Source organism: Sitodiplosis mosellana, unplaced genomic scaffold, assembly GCF_009176505.1.
Source record: "Sitodiplosis mosellana isolate CC-2019 unplaced genomic scaffold, AAFC_SMos_1.0 Smas_scaffold_30, whole genome shotgun sequence".
Lineage (NCBI taxonomy): Eukaryota > Metazoa > Arthropoda > Insecta > Diptera > Cecidomyiidae > Sitodiplosis > Sitodiplosis mosellana.
The window spans coordinates 4520991-4533014 of NW_022595272.1; the positions used below are offsets into that span (position 1 = coordinate 4520991).

General features: G+C 33.0%; 2 protein-coding genes and 2 long non-coding RNA genes across 5 annotated transcripts; 3 read left to right on the plus strand and 1 right to left on the minus strand.

Moving 5' to 3' along the window:
* Positions 1-1202: 1202 nt before the first annotated feature.
* LOC129568970 (alpha-1,6-mannosyl-glycoprotein 2-beta-N-acetylglucosaminyltransferase-like) lies at positions 1203-3430 on the plus strand. 2 transcript variants are annotated; one of them, XM_055447316.1, is made up of 8 exons: positions 1203-1346; positions 1417-1554; positions 1620-1951; positions 2040-2128; positions 2200-2345; positions 2409-2575; positions 2689-2903; positions 2966-3430. In XM_055447316.1, exons 1-8 carry the CDS (start codon positions 1304-1306, stop codon positions 3210-3212), a joined length of 1377 nt encoding a protein of 458 aa, XP_055303291.1. In that variant the 5' UTR covers positions 1203-1303; the 3' UTR covers positions 3213-3430. The 2 variants fall into 2 exon arrangements, with proteins under 2 accessions (XP_055303291.1, XP_055303292.1); XM_055447317.1 differs by having other exon boundaries at positions 1638-1951; positions 2966-3424.
* A 2579-nt stretch (positions 3431-6009) lies between these two features.
* Positions 6010-8073, plus strand: LOC129568957 (alpha-1,6-mannosyl-glycoprotein 2-beta-N-acetylglucosaminyltransferase-like). Its single transcript, XM_055447297.1, has 8 exons — positions 6010-6145; positions 6221-6603; positions 6680-6768; positions 6820-6965; positions 7100-7266; positions 7365-7462; positions 7529-7642; positions 7726-8073. The coding sequence occupies exons 1-8, from the start codon at positions 6013-6015 to the stop codon at positions 7943-7945; spliced, it is 1350 nt and encodes a 449-aa protein (XP_055303272.1). The 5' UTR covers positions 6010-6012; the 3' UTR covers positions 7946-8073.
* A 999-nt stretch (positions 8074-9072) lies between these two features.
* On the minus strand, positions 9073-10121 carry LOC129568978 (uncharacterized). The gene is made up of 3 exons (XR_008688002.1): positions 9768-10121; positions 9451-9692; positions 9073-9208 (listed from the first exon to the last, which is right to left on the minus strand). It is a non-coding gene; the product is annotated as an uncharacterized LOC129568978 (long non-coding RNA).
* A 45-nt stretch (positions 10122-10166) lies between these two features.
* LOC129568979 (uncharacterized) lies at positions 10167-11916 on the plus strand. Its single transcript, XR_008688003.1, has 2 exons — positions 10167-11454; positions 11521-11916. It is a non-coding gene; the product is annotated as an uncharacterized LOC129568979 (long non-coding RNA).
* Positions 11917-12024: the final 108 nt, after the last annotated feature.

The following is a 12024-nucleotide window of genomic DNA, read 5'->3' on the forward strand; positions in this document are numbered from 1 at the left end:
TTTGTTTTCTTTCGCTTCGTTACAACGTCTATAGAAAGTATGTGATTGGACTCGTCCCACCTCTTGGATATATTCAATAAAAATTTACATCACCTATGAATAAACATTTTTTAAATGAATCAAGTATTACAAATTGAAAAATTCAAGAACAGCACAAATCTGAAAGAATAAACTTCAAAATTGATTAGATTCACATCCATTAAAATTGGAACTAATCGAAAATGTTGATCTTTTTATTAATATATTGTTATTGTGTAAAATTCGACCAAAGAAATAAAGGAAATAATCATTTCTGCACAAACACACTATATCACTGTGTATTTATTCTTGCCGATTTTCAGGAGATAAATGCTGCATTTTCTGTAAAATGTAAATAAACAGTTGTAGCTATTAGTTTGAAATTAGAAGCAGCTCTTCCTTTCTATTCAACTTGAGAGTAATACACATATAATGTGAAAGAGAGCTCTCAGTCACAACATTTTTGAAATGGATTTTGATACTTGAAACAAGTAAATCGCTTGACTCACTGATACTACACATTTCAGTTGATAAGAAATGTGAGTTCATGACATATGCGTATTTGCATGAGACGTGGACGCTGCGACTTTGCCGGAAAAATTTAAGATTATTTGTTTACTTCCAAGAACATGATAATCAGGGCTAACCAAGATATTTTTGTGAATAAAACATTTTTACTGAAATATATTCCACACATCTTTCGGATGAATCTCTTTTCACTTTTGCTTCTTTCGCGATTCGAGAGTAACAAATTCAAATCTAATGAAAATTATTGAAAAGTGCGATAAATCGAAGAAAAAAAACTCCACGCTTCTTTTCTGTGTTGCGTCGTTGCATTTCACTTTGAAAACAAATCATTTTAAATTTTAAATTCGGACACTTCAGTAGACCGAACCAAGTTGTGGGCCTTCTTGTTGTTGTTTTGTTTTGCATTTCGATTCCGATGAAATGTTATATATGTGACAATTTTTGCATTGCTTGCAAAACAATAATATTGTGTATTATTAACCCATTAGCAAACATAGTTCGAATTTGATTGTAGAAATGCGCCAAACTATTCGTCAGATTTCTAATCAGCTAACAATTATGGGTTAACATAACCCGGTTAAATAAATATTTTGGTCAGCCCTGATAATAACATTCATATCAAAAGCTGAAAATGAGCAACTTTACTGAAAATAACAACACTCAGTCGCCCAAAGTCTTGATTGTGAGCCGACAGAAGTTCGAAACAACTTAAAAACATTGGTGTACTCGTATTCATTTCAATTTGAATTAGTGAAAAATGTGCAATACTCTTGAAGTACATTACTATTTGAAGGCCATTTGTAAGGAATAAAGGCTAAAGTAATGCATTCAATAATATTTCTTTAATGCATATTCATTTCCTTTTAACAGGCCGTCATATACAAGCCATATCATTGATGACTGGAGCATTAGTCCGTAAACGAAATTCATTTTATTTGCGAGTTTGTTTAACGATATCCTTGTTAATATTAATATTCACAGTTTTACATATTGATTTCACACATAAAAGTGAGTAATGAATGATCTCAAAAGAACGAGAATGGAAAACATGCGGAATTTGTCTATTTTGATAGGATTTTATTATGAATTAGGGAAATTTCGCAAGAGTTTCATCAATCAAAACAGTGAAAGTGATTCAACGCCTGCCCAGAGAATATTGCGATCCATTAAGCGATACAACGAAGAGCAACTAATTCGAAACGATCATCTGTTCAGTGCATTGCAAAATGATTCGGTGGTGATTATTGTGCAAGTCCACAATCGAATTGAATATTTACAACATTTGATCTCGAGTTTATCACAAGCCAAAAATATTTCCAGCGCGTTGTTGATATTTTCACATGACTATTACGACGAAAATATAAATAAAATGGTGCAGTCAATAAACTTTTGCAGAGTTCTACAGGTAAATTTATCCTTTTTATTTACAAAATCCTTGTCAGATCCTCTTTCACAGTAATAATCGAGTTTCATGGCAACGTTTTGATTTTTAGATATTTTACCCGTATTCAATACAAACACATGTACACGCATTTCCAGGCGAAGACCCAAACGATTGTCCACGCAATCTTCAACAGAATCTGTAAGTGACAAATTACACAAGTTTTCATTTGACGATTAATTTATTTAATGCAAAATTCATGATTTGCACAGAGCAATTGAACGCCAGTGCAAAAATGCACTTCATCCAGATAGCTATGGTCACTATCGTGAAGCAAAGTTCACTCAAACCAAACATCACTGGTGGTGGAAAGTGAATCGTGTTTTCGATCAATTACATGTCACGCGACATCACACAGGTGAATTGCATCCAACAATTATAATTGTCAATTTTAAATTAACTTTCATAAACGTTGCTCTAGGCTATGTGCTCTTTCTCGAGGAAGATCATTATGTGGCTGAAGATTTTTTACATGTGTTAATGTTGATGCAAAAACAAGTCGAAACACTTTGCCCAAAATGTAATATTTTATCATTGGGAACGTATTTAGATTCCATCGATGAATACACGCTTACTCATCCGAACGAGGTAACGGGGAGAAATAGGAATATTGACTGTTTGAAGTGGATGAGAAAGTGATCAAAAATAGAAGAAACGAAGAAGTTACACAATAATCTATGGAAAATCTCTATTTCAATCAGGTTAAAGCGATGCCCTGGATCAGTGTTAAGCACAACATGGCCATGGCCATGAACCGCAGCACTTGGTTAAACATCAGAAAGTGTGCCAACCAATTTTGCACGTATGATGATTACAATTGGGACTGGACACTTCTACACATATCGGAACAATGTCTTCCAGAGAAATTTCATACGCTGGTTGCCTCTCGACCGCGGGTTTTTCACATTGGTGAATGGTTGGTATTCTGCAATTGAAACAACTTATACGATTTTTATCCATTGAAATGTTTCTTCGCAGCGGTTTGCATCATGAGAAACAGAGTTGTGAGTCTGATCATATGGTCACCGAAGTTCGTAATGTTCTTAACACTGCAAGCCAATCCCTTCAACTCTTTCCACAAAATATAACACTAGCATTTAGTGTTGGCTTTGAACCAGATCCATTTCTAGCTAATGGTGGATGGGGAGATGTACGAGATCACCATCTCTGTTTGAATTTCACCGCTCCAAGTGATTCAATCAAGTCGAAAAATTCGGAAGCTTAATTTTGATTGAATATGAAGCGAGCTATTTACGAGAGATAAAATCATCGTAGTTAATTAAATACAAAAAAAAAATCGTCTCAACAAATGTGGTGGTGTCATGCACAAAGATCTCATTGAAATGTCAATCTCAGGTGTAATTCTAACCATTTTGCATCTTTATATAAATTGTTCCAGAATATCCAGTTATTAATTGAATAAATGAAATGTTATTATTTAAGGAGAATAATCTCGCAGCAAACATTTGTTTTATTACTCTTCAAATGTTGGAAATGTGTTGAAGCTTAAAGGCACTATTTCCAAGGCGTACGATCGCTTACAAACTTAGAATGTATTAAGCAATAATAATTTGAAAATACATTCTCAAAAAACTGAAAATAGTAAATCTCAAAAAACGTCTACATGTTGTGGTCTACATCCGAAATATGGTAAAAAGTGTATTCGCTGTTGCCAAACTTTGATCCATATTTAACGATACTTTTTTCACGGAAGATGCTGACACGATTAACAATTGAAACAGGCGTTGGAATATTTGAGATCATAATATTTATAAATTTTATTATTTACGTACTATGTCAGTCATATAAATTGTAAATTTAAATGAAAAAACTTCTTTTTCTGACATAAATAGCAATTTTAATATTGCAAACGTTTTCGAGAATTGCATTCTCATCTTCAGGTGCCACAACAAAAACTTAACTGTTATTGTTAATTCGTTGCAGTGCATGATGCACACGAAAAAAGGGAAATAATAATGCCAATGTATAAAACAGCAAGAAAATGACACATGAAACATAAAAAAAAACAAATAGATTGCAAAATAACGGCGAGAAAAAAAAATGTGAAACTGGTGAAAGACAAACAACGAAAACAAGACGCCAAGTTTTTGTTGTGGTGCCTGTAGATGAGAATGTAATTCTCGAAAACGTTTGCAATAATAAAATTGCTATTTATGTCAGAAAAAGAAGTTTTTTTCATTTCAATTTACAATTCACAATCAAAATCTTTGTTTGAGTTGCACAATTTCACACAAATCGAACGATATGAACCTCAATTTTTCACAATCGCTTAGAATAATTGATTTGGGTAGACATGAAAAAGAACAATTAAAAGAAAATACTTCACAAGTGTTAATTTCATTTAAGACAATAATGTTTCAACAAAAGATTCAAATGCAGATAACGTTATTATCGGCAGAATTTGTCGAACAAAAGAGCATCCTAGGCTATTCAATTTATTGTTTGTTTTTTTCATTCAAAATGTTTCAAACATCCGATTAACAGTAGATTATTTGCATGTTGAATTATTTTTTTATAGAAATAATGCGCGAAAACAGTGTTTTTTCTTTTCTTATTTAGGATGTGTGAACTATGCGTACATATTTCAGTTGCATTTATTTTATCGTGAGTTCATTGAGTGTATGAACACTGTGTGAAAACCACTATTTAAAAATCGATCATGAATTTTTTATCTGAAAGATTTCTATTTTAAAATTCGGAATTTCCATGAGAGAGCATGTATCAATCCCATTTGTGAGTTCATGCAATCAATATAGTTCTAAATAAAAGAACAAAAAAGTTGAAACCAAACTGTGTGGAATGGAATGTGTTTGCACAAATAAATCAATCCAATTTATGATATCGCAAGAGCTTTGGTGGATATCAATAGATAAAATAACGTTCTTGATTAAACATTCACGCATTAGAGGGCAAACGCGGCATCAATGTGTTATTGTTCTATGCAAATTCATCGAATGCTATGTTCACGAATGAAGACAACCATGTTTAGTACGCACACAATTCTGATAAGTTCAATTTGTTGGTCTATAGAATCACACTAATAAAAGTCAACTTTCCGACTGTTCTATACCATTGAGTCGTAGCTTTCACTTGATAATAATCTTATCTTATCAATTGCCGAATTCTGTTGAACTGTACATTTATAAACGAATATATGAATGATTCGTACATCTATCTGCGACGAAATTGTTTAACACTAAAAATGTTCAATAACAATGTCCCAAAAAATGATAAGGTCATTTTTGATAATATTAGATTAAGGTGCTAACTATTCACAATTTGATTTATGATATTTATTAACAGGGCCTTATTCTGACTAGTTATGCGCCCTTGCGCAAGATTTTTGTCGCACCCTTCAAATTTCAAATTGATCGTGATAGAGAAAACCAAATGAAGTAACAAAAAGTAATCACTCCCAAATGTTCGACTTTTCATTGCTTCAAGACACTCGGCATAAATATTTTATTGCTCATTGTGGTTTTATTCCAAATTGAATACCTGAATTGAGACAGGGCTTATATTTGGAAATAAATTATTGCAAAAGCACCTCTAGACCTTTTTATTTGCAGTCAATATTCCTCAAATTTGTGACTCGATCCATATTCCATACGTCAGAAAATGAATTAAAAACGCAAATCTAAAAAAATGAGCAAAAAATCGGGTTTTGTGTTGTCGAAACGCGCACCAGATGTTTACCGAATTGCGATAAAATAACTGAACAGAATAGTAGGCTACGGCCAAGAAGACAGTGACTGTGAAGTATCCGAGCGCATTAACGTTTGTTCATTGTGGGATTTTTGTGAATTTAGGCATTTTCATCCATCGCTCTATTCAAATGAAGTTTTCCTCCAATTTGGTTGGCGTTGCGCCCTTTCGAGATGTGCGCACTTTTTGTACGCGTTTATTTATAGGTAAATCGGGCCCTGTTTATTGATTACAAGACAACATTTTCATTATCAACGTTATGGAGATACTCAAAATTTCAATGTTGGTCAGACCATTCGATGTCGTGGAAGTTACCTGTACGATTGATAGCGACGATGATCATTCCCAAACGGAAATTATTCATTTTGAGCGTTTGTTCCATTCTAGGTGTTGGCATTTTCACAGTCATATATTTAACTTCCACAAAAGACCGTAAGTTACAGCTTAAGAATGAAAGTGTTCATATTACAGAACATAAAAAGATGTGTCACATTTCAACTTGATTAGCGCATTTATCTCAGGATTCTTATCAAAACCGCGCTTTTAATTCTGAGCAAAATTCAAATCAGAGCTCTGGTCAGAGCTCGAACTTGAACTTAAATCATAATGCAGAACAGAACTTAGCTGAGTCGGACGAAATCATTCGGAATATTAAGCAGCACAATGAGCAACAGCCAATTTTGAACGAGGATCGGTTCGGCCCACTGGCAACGAATTCGGTGGTGATTGTTGTGCAGGTCCATACTCGAATCGATTATTTAGAACATTTGATCGCGAGCTTATCACAAGCCAAAGACATTTCAAGCACATTGCTAATTTTCTCGCACGACTATTACGACGAGAATATCAACGATCTCATACGGCAGATAGACTTTTGTAAAGTGTTGCAGGTATTTCAAGTGATTTACAAGGAAACGGAATCTATGAACTCGTTATCTAAAGTTCGAAATGTAATCTTGAAATTAGATATTTTACCCGTATTCAATACAAACGCACGAGCATGAATTCCCAGGCGAATCCCTGAACGATTGCCCTCAAAATATGTCACGGGATGAGTAAGTGTGAATGGAAGTTTAAAGTGAAATCGACTAATTGAAATATTTCAGAGCCATCAAACGTAAATGCAATAACGCACATTGTCCGGATCAATATGGCCACTATCGCACCGCTAAAATCACACAAATAAAACATCACTGGTGGTGGAAAGCGAATCGCGTTTTCGATCAGTTGAATGTCACACAACATCACACAGGTGAGTCATAGTCAATATCAATTTACACATTGAAATCAGACCATTGAATTTGCTATTTGCTTGAGTGGCCGCTGTCCAGATAACAAATTCAATTTAAAATTTAAAAATTTAAAATTTTTTCAAATGTAAAACAGGTCTCGTTCTGTTCCTCGAAGACGATCATTATTTGGCCGAAGATTTTTTACACATGTTAAATTCAATGCAGAATAAGTCTAATGCAGAATGTGCGAAATGCAATATTTTCACTTTGGCAAATCATATGAAATCCTTAAAGGAATATTCACGATCAAAAACCAACGAGGTTTATGAATACATTGTGATACTTCAACGCATATTCTTTCACATAAAATTACCTAAGATCTAATATTGAAAATTACCACAAATATGAAAAAAAAACAGGTGGGAATCGTTCCTTGGGGTCATTCGATCAACTTGGGATTTGCGTTCAATCGAAGCACTTGGCATGAAATAGTGGAATGTGCCAACACTTTTTGCACGTACGACGATTTTGAATTATATTTAATGTTAAAAGACGACGAAAAAAGCTATTTTTTTCATTCTAGGTACGATGACTACAATTGGGATTTTTCATTACACCATGTATCACAGAAGTGTCTATCGAAGAAGTTGTACACGATGATTTCCAAACGAGCACGTGCCTTTCACATCGGCATATGGTATCATTTAATGACTGGTTTACCCATTCAGAATCATAAATTATAGAAATAAAGTTTCTTTAATTTGCAAACGCATTTTTCAGTGGTTCGCATATACATAGTAACGATTGTGATCCCAATAAACTCATCTCAGAAATTCAGCATCTTCTTCAAACTGCAAAAGAATCCAATGAATTCTATCCAGAAAGCCTAGAAATTTTAACGAATAGTACAAAAGATGTTCTACTAGGCAAGAGTAACGGAGGATGGGGAGATATTCGCGATCATCATTTATGCTTGAACTTCACACAATCTGAAACTTAAAGTAATTATAACTTATGAACATGTTAGATTTATTTACGCATTTGTTTTTCACTAAATTATTTAATAAATAATAAAGAAAAATGAATGAAGGAAAAAGAATAATCTTTTGTATATTCTAGATACAAGTTGACACGTTATTGTTATTATTTTCTGAATGACATTCAAGTGAACATTTGTTACAACTCTATATGCAGTGACAAGCAATACAATACAATACATCACCTCATTACAATTTGTTCACTAGAATTACTGATATTTCTGGTAGCTATATTCACTTTAATTATCCAAATACGTATCAATTCTCTCTGTAAGGATGAGCCGAAAAATTCAAATCATTTTCCAGCAGAAAAGCTTTATTTTTCATTCACTTTTCCTTTTGTTGCTACTATATACATGGATTTAAATACTTTTTTTTTAATATTTTCTGTTCAATCTAAACCAGTGAAATATTACTAGCGAGTTTTAATTGGTTCAGCGTAGTCAAAAACTAGGATTAAAGGGATTTCCAGATCTTCATTGTCTGATTCAATGTTATTTTCTTCATCTTGTGATTCGTCATTGCTTGTTACGTCTCCATCTTCATAATAATAATCACTTCCTTCTTCAGCTTCATCATCGCTTTCCTCAATATAATTTTCAATGGATATTGGAAGTTCGTCCGAGTAATCCATGTGATATTTTAGAAAATAGTCTTGGGCTATTGAAAATATTTGAAAATGTACGATTAACCATAAAATTTTTGAATTTAGAATGAAAAGAAAAAACCATTCAAATATAATACCAGCGGCCAATAAGATGAAGATTTGGAGCGCAAAAAATATTTCTAGCTCAAAACAAGTCTCATAAAACTTATAGACATCATCTTTTGCCAATTTTTCAAATCCTGTGAGTTGACAAAACATTGATATCAACCATAAGAATAAGAATAACAAATTTATTAGCTTGTGATGTGGCCAATGTTTTCGGGCAACGGAGGTGATTTCGTTTTGTATCAACGTTTCCTTTCCCATACGTGAAAAATAATAGAGGTTTATATCTGATGAAAAATGTTGAATGTTGAATGATTAAAATATTCAGATCAATAAATTGATGAGTGTAAGTATTACACATACTAATAATAAAAATGAAAAATGGTGGGAGGATATCAAAATTTCCGGGTGGAATACATATCAAGAGTATGTACATTGCAGTTATTGTTATGGAATGTAATACGCGCATTATTGCTCTCATCACAGCTGTTGTCCATAGAGATTTTTCTTCAATCTGAAAATGTTATTAAGGTTTTTTTTGTGAAAACAAAGCTAACTTACGTTTTTGAACCATTTGCAGTTTCAGTTTTCTCAAATGAGTAAAGAACATTTAAAATGACACAACCAAATTGTTTGCTGTTAAATTTTGTCTCGATCACACCAACTGTCACACTGACTCGTTCGTGTACGCATTGCTATTAGCGTAAAAGAGATGTTGTTCGCAGTAAACTCAGTTTAGATGTTTTTTGCGCTTACCTCATAGATTTCCCAGTAAATCAATAGCAAATGATTAAAAATGTTCATTCCCATGTACGAAACGAGCGAAAATATTAAGAGACTGTCAGCTAGGAAAGAGAGAAGATCCTCTTGGAAAAGTAGCATAGTCCTCAAGATAATCATCATAATATAACCGAGAGTTGCTTCGCATAGTAGAAATAAACCGATATACGCCTTACATTTGTTACGAAAATCGTTTATTTTGTATAATAAAAGATACACTGCGAATGAACATTAAAGAAAAAATATAAACTAATAAAGATATTTGATTTATTTGGAATATATCTGAGTATTACTTGTAAATAAGTGCGAAAATATCGCAGCTGCCATCGTTAGTACTTCTTTAATTCCAGTGCACTTAGTTGTAAGTATAAAAATTGAATATGTATTTAACAGTATATAAAAAATTGCACACATCGCATTTATATGTTTCAAAAGCCACTTTCTTAAGGGATCTTCCATTTTTTCTGTGCAAGTCATCTTAAAAGCAACACCACATTTGTTTATGTTACAACCAAATCTCAAATTGAACTGACATTCAGACCATGTTTTGACAGACTGAAATGAAAACCATATCCTTTGTGTCATTATCCTTTGTGTCCAAAGTTTACCGCATCGATGTTAATTGCTCAAAATTCTGCTAGATGTCATCGTATAATATGTCCACCATTGGAAAATAATGTAAATAATTGGCAGCTGCCAATAGACCAGCTATTAATGGACATATTCCAATAAACCAGTGAAAAATGTCAATAAAGTGGTTATACAAAATTCATATATGAATGTTACTGAAAATACTGAAAATACTGAAAATGAGTGAATTTTCGCGATGCTGATAAGAGATAGAGGTTTGGTGTCTTGGACAAAGTTGTATAACTCGCAGACTCCTATAATTTTACTGAAGACATCTATCTCTTATCTCTTTATTATTAAAAATGATCGTGAATTGATAATTTTTGTCAAAATACATGAAAATATAACCATTTGAACATTGGTTTATCTACATATAGAAAAGTCGTTTAGACAAACCACAGAACCTCAATTAGATTAAAAGCGTTATTTTTTGTTTATTTAGTCTGTGTATACGATTATGAGATTGAGGGTCCAGTTGAAAATGTAATTTACGTAACTTCAACATCGTTCCCTTGCTATATTGTTTGAGTGCAGGCGACAGACGACAATATTTCTATCATGCTGCATACAATGTGGCACAATGTGAATTCACAGAACGAGCCAAGAATTCGGGTAAAAAAGTGAAATTGTACGAAGAAATCGGCGATAAGACATCCAATAATGGTGTGAAGGGCATTGAGTATGCGGGAACAAAAGCCAAGTTTTGGTTCGCCAACAAAGCAATCTAATCTAAAATTGTTTACTTTTACGAAAATAAAACATCTAAATTCAGAAGATGACAAGAAACAAGTACCATTCGATAATGTAATACGTAATAAAAATCAATGCAACAATTCCATAGAATACTGTGTACTATGCAGTTGTAAGAATTGCAATCTATTGTTCTCTTATTTTTATTAAACATTTTTCAGTTTAAAAAAAATTACAATAGAAATTTTGTTTTCATCCGATCGCATGAATATCAAGAAAGTCCGGTGCGAATGCCCAAAATACTTGGTTTCATTTATTGCTAATTATTGAAATTGTGCATTTCCAAGCCAAGTTTAACCGTAAATATGTCGAATTGCAACGGAAATTTATTACTCTCTGTAATTTTGGTTTGTTGCTGCATGAAAACAATGAACATTCCTTCTTCATCAGAAAAATGTATAAAAAAGTTGATGACAGAAGTTTAAAATCCAGTTTCCTCTACGCTCTTGCTCAATTCATTGCAATAAAAAAACGTAAATTTTGAAAAAAGTTTCATTTTCAATTCGAAGAACCAATTGTAACAAGCAATTGTTTTAATTGTATTGCAATCCATTCGAATCAAAATGAGGATCGGTTTGATTTTTGTTCTACTTGGAGTCGGTATGTATTATTATCAGGTTCAAAAAGTTCCAAATATCCACTGTAAAGAAAATCCATTCCCCTTAGTCTATGGCGCTTATGATTATGCTATCATCGGAGAGGTTGAAAATGTAATTTACGTGACTTCAAAAGACTGGCCATGCTATGTTGCTTTAAAAAGTGACGGTGACAGTCGACAATTCTACTATCACGCGGCATCCAATGTGGAACAGTGCGGATTTGCAGAGAGGGCGAAACATTTCGAATTCAAAGTTAAATTATATGGAGAAATTGCTCCTGGTAATAATAATCTATTGGCCATTGAGTATGCTAATACGGAGTCTAAATTTTGGTTCCAATTAAATGCAACCCGTCATTGATCGGACAAATCATACGAGAGTCTTGTGAAGAAGTAAAATAAGAATATGATCAAGAAAATGTGTGCGAAAAGTGAATAAAATTCTGCTATTTTGAACCCATCAAGAATCGCTTCTTTCTTTCATTTTCGGATTGAGCAGAGGTATATAGTTCAAACAGCTAATACTAACCTAAATATACTAACTCCATTCCAATTTATCAGTCATGGTTACA

What these genes read in the sequence shown, in the direction of transcription:
- LOC129568970 (XM_055447316.1), top strand. Translation starts at nt 1,304, where the DNA reads ATGTGCAATACTCTTGAAGTACATTACTATTTGAAGGCCATTT. An exon ending in TTACTATTTGAAGGCCATTT is followed by an intron (nt 1,347 to 1,416) that starts GTAAGGAATAAA and finishes TCCTTTTAACAG; the next exon opens with GCCGTCATATACAAGCCATA. An exon ending in GTTTTTCACATTGGTGAATG is followed by an intron (nt 2,904 to 2,965) that starts GTTGGTATTCTG and finishes GTTTCTTCGCAG; the next exon opens with CGGTTTGCATCATGAGAAAC.
- LOC129568957 (XM_055447297.1), top strand. Translation starts at nt 6,013, where the DNA reads ATGTCGTGGAAGTTACCTGTACGATTGATAGCGACGATGATCATTCCC. An exon ending in CAAAATATGTCACGGGATGA is followed by an intron (nt 6,769 to 6,819) that starts GTAAGTGTGAAT and finishes GAAATATTTCAG; the next exon opens with AGCCATCAAACGTAAATGCA. An exon ending in TGTGCCAACACTTTTTGCAC is followed by an intron (nt 7,463 to 7,528) that starts GTACGACGATTT and finishes TTTTCATTCTAG; the next exon opens with GTACGATGACTACAATTGGG.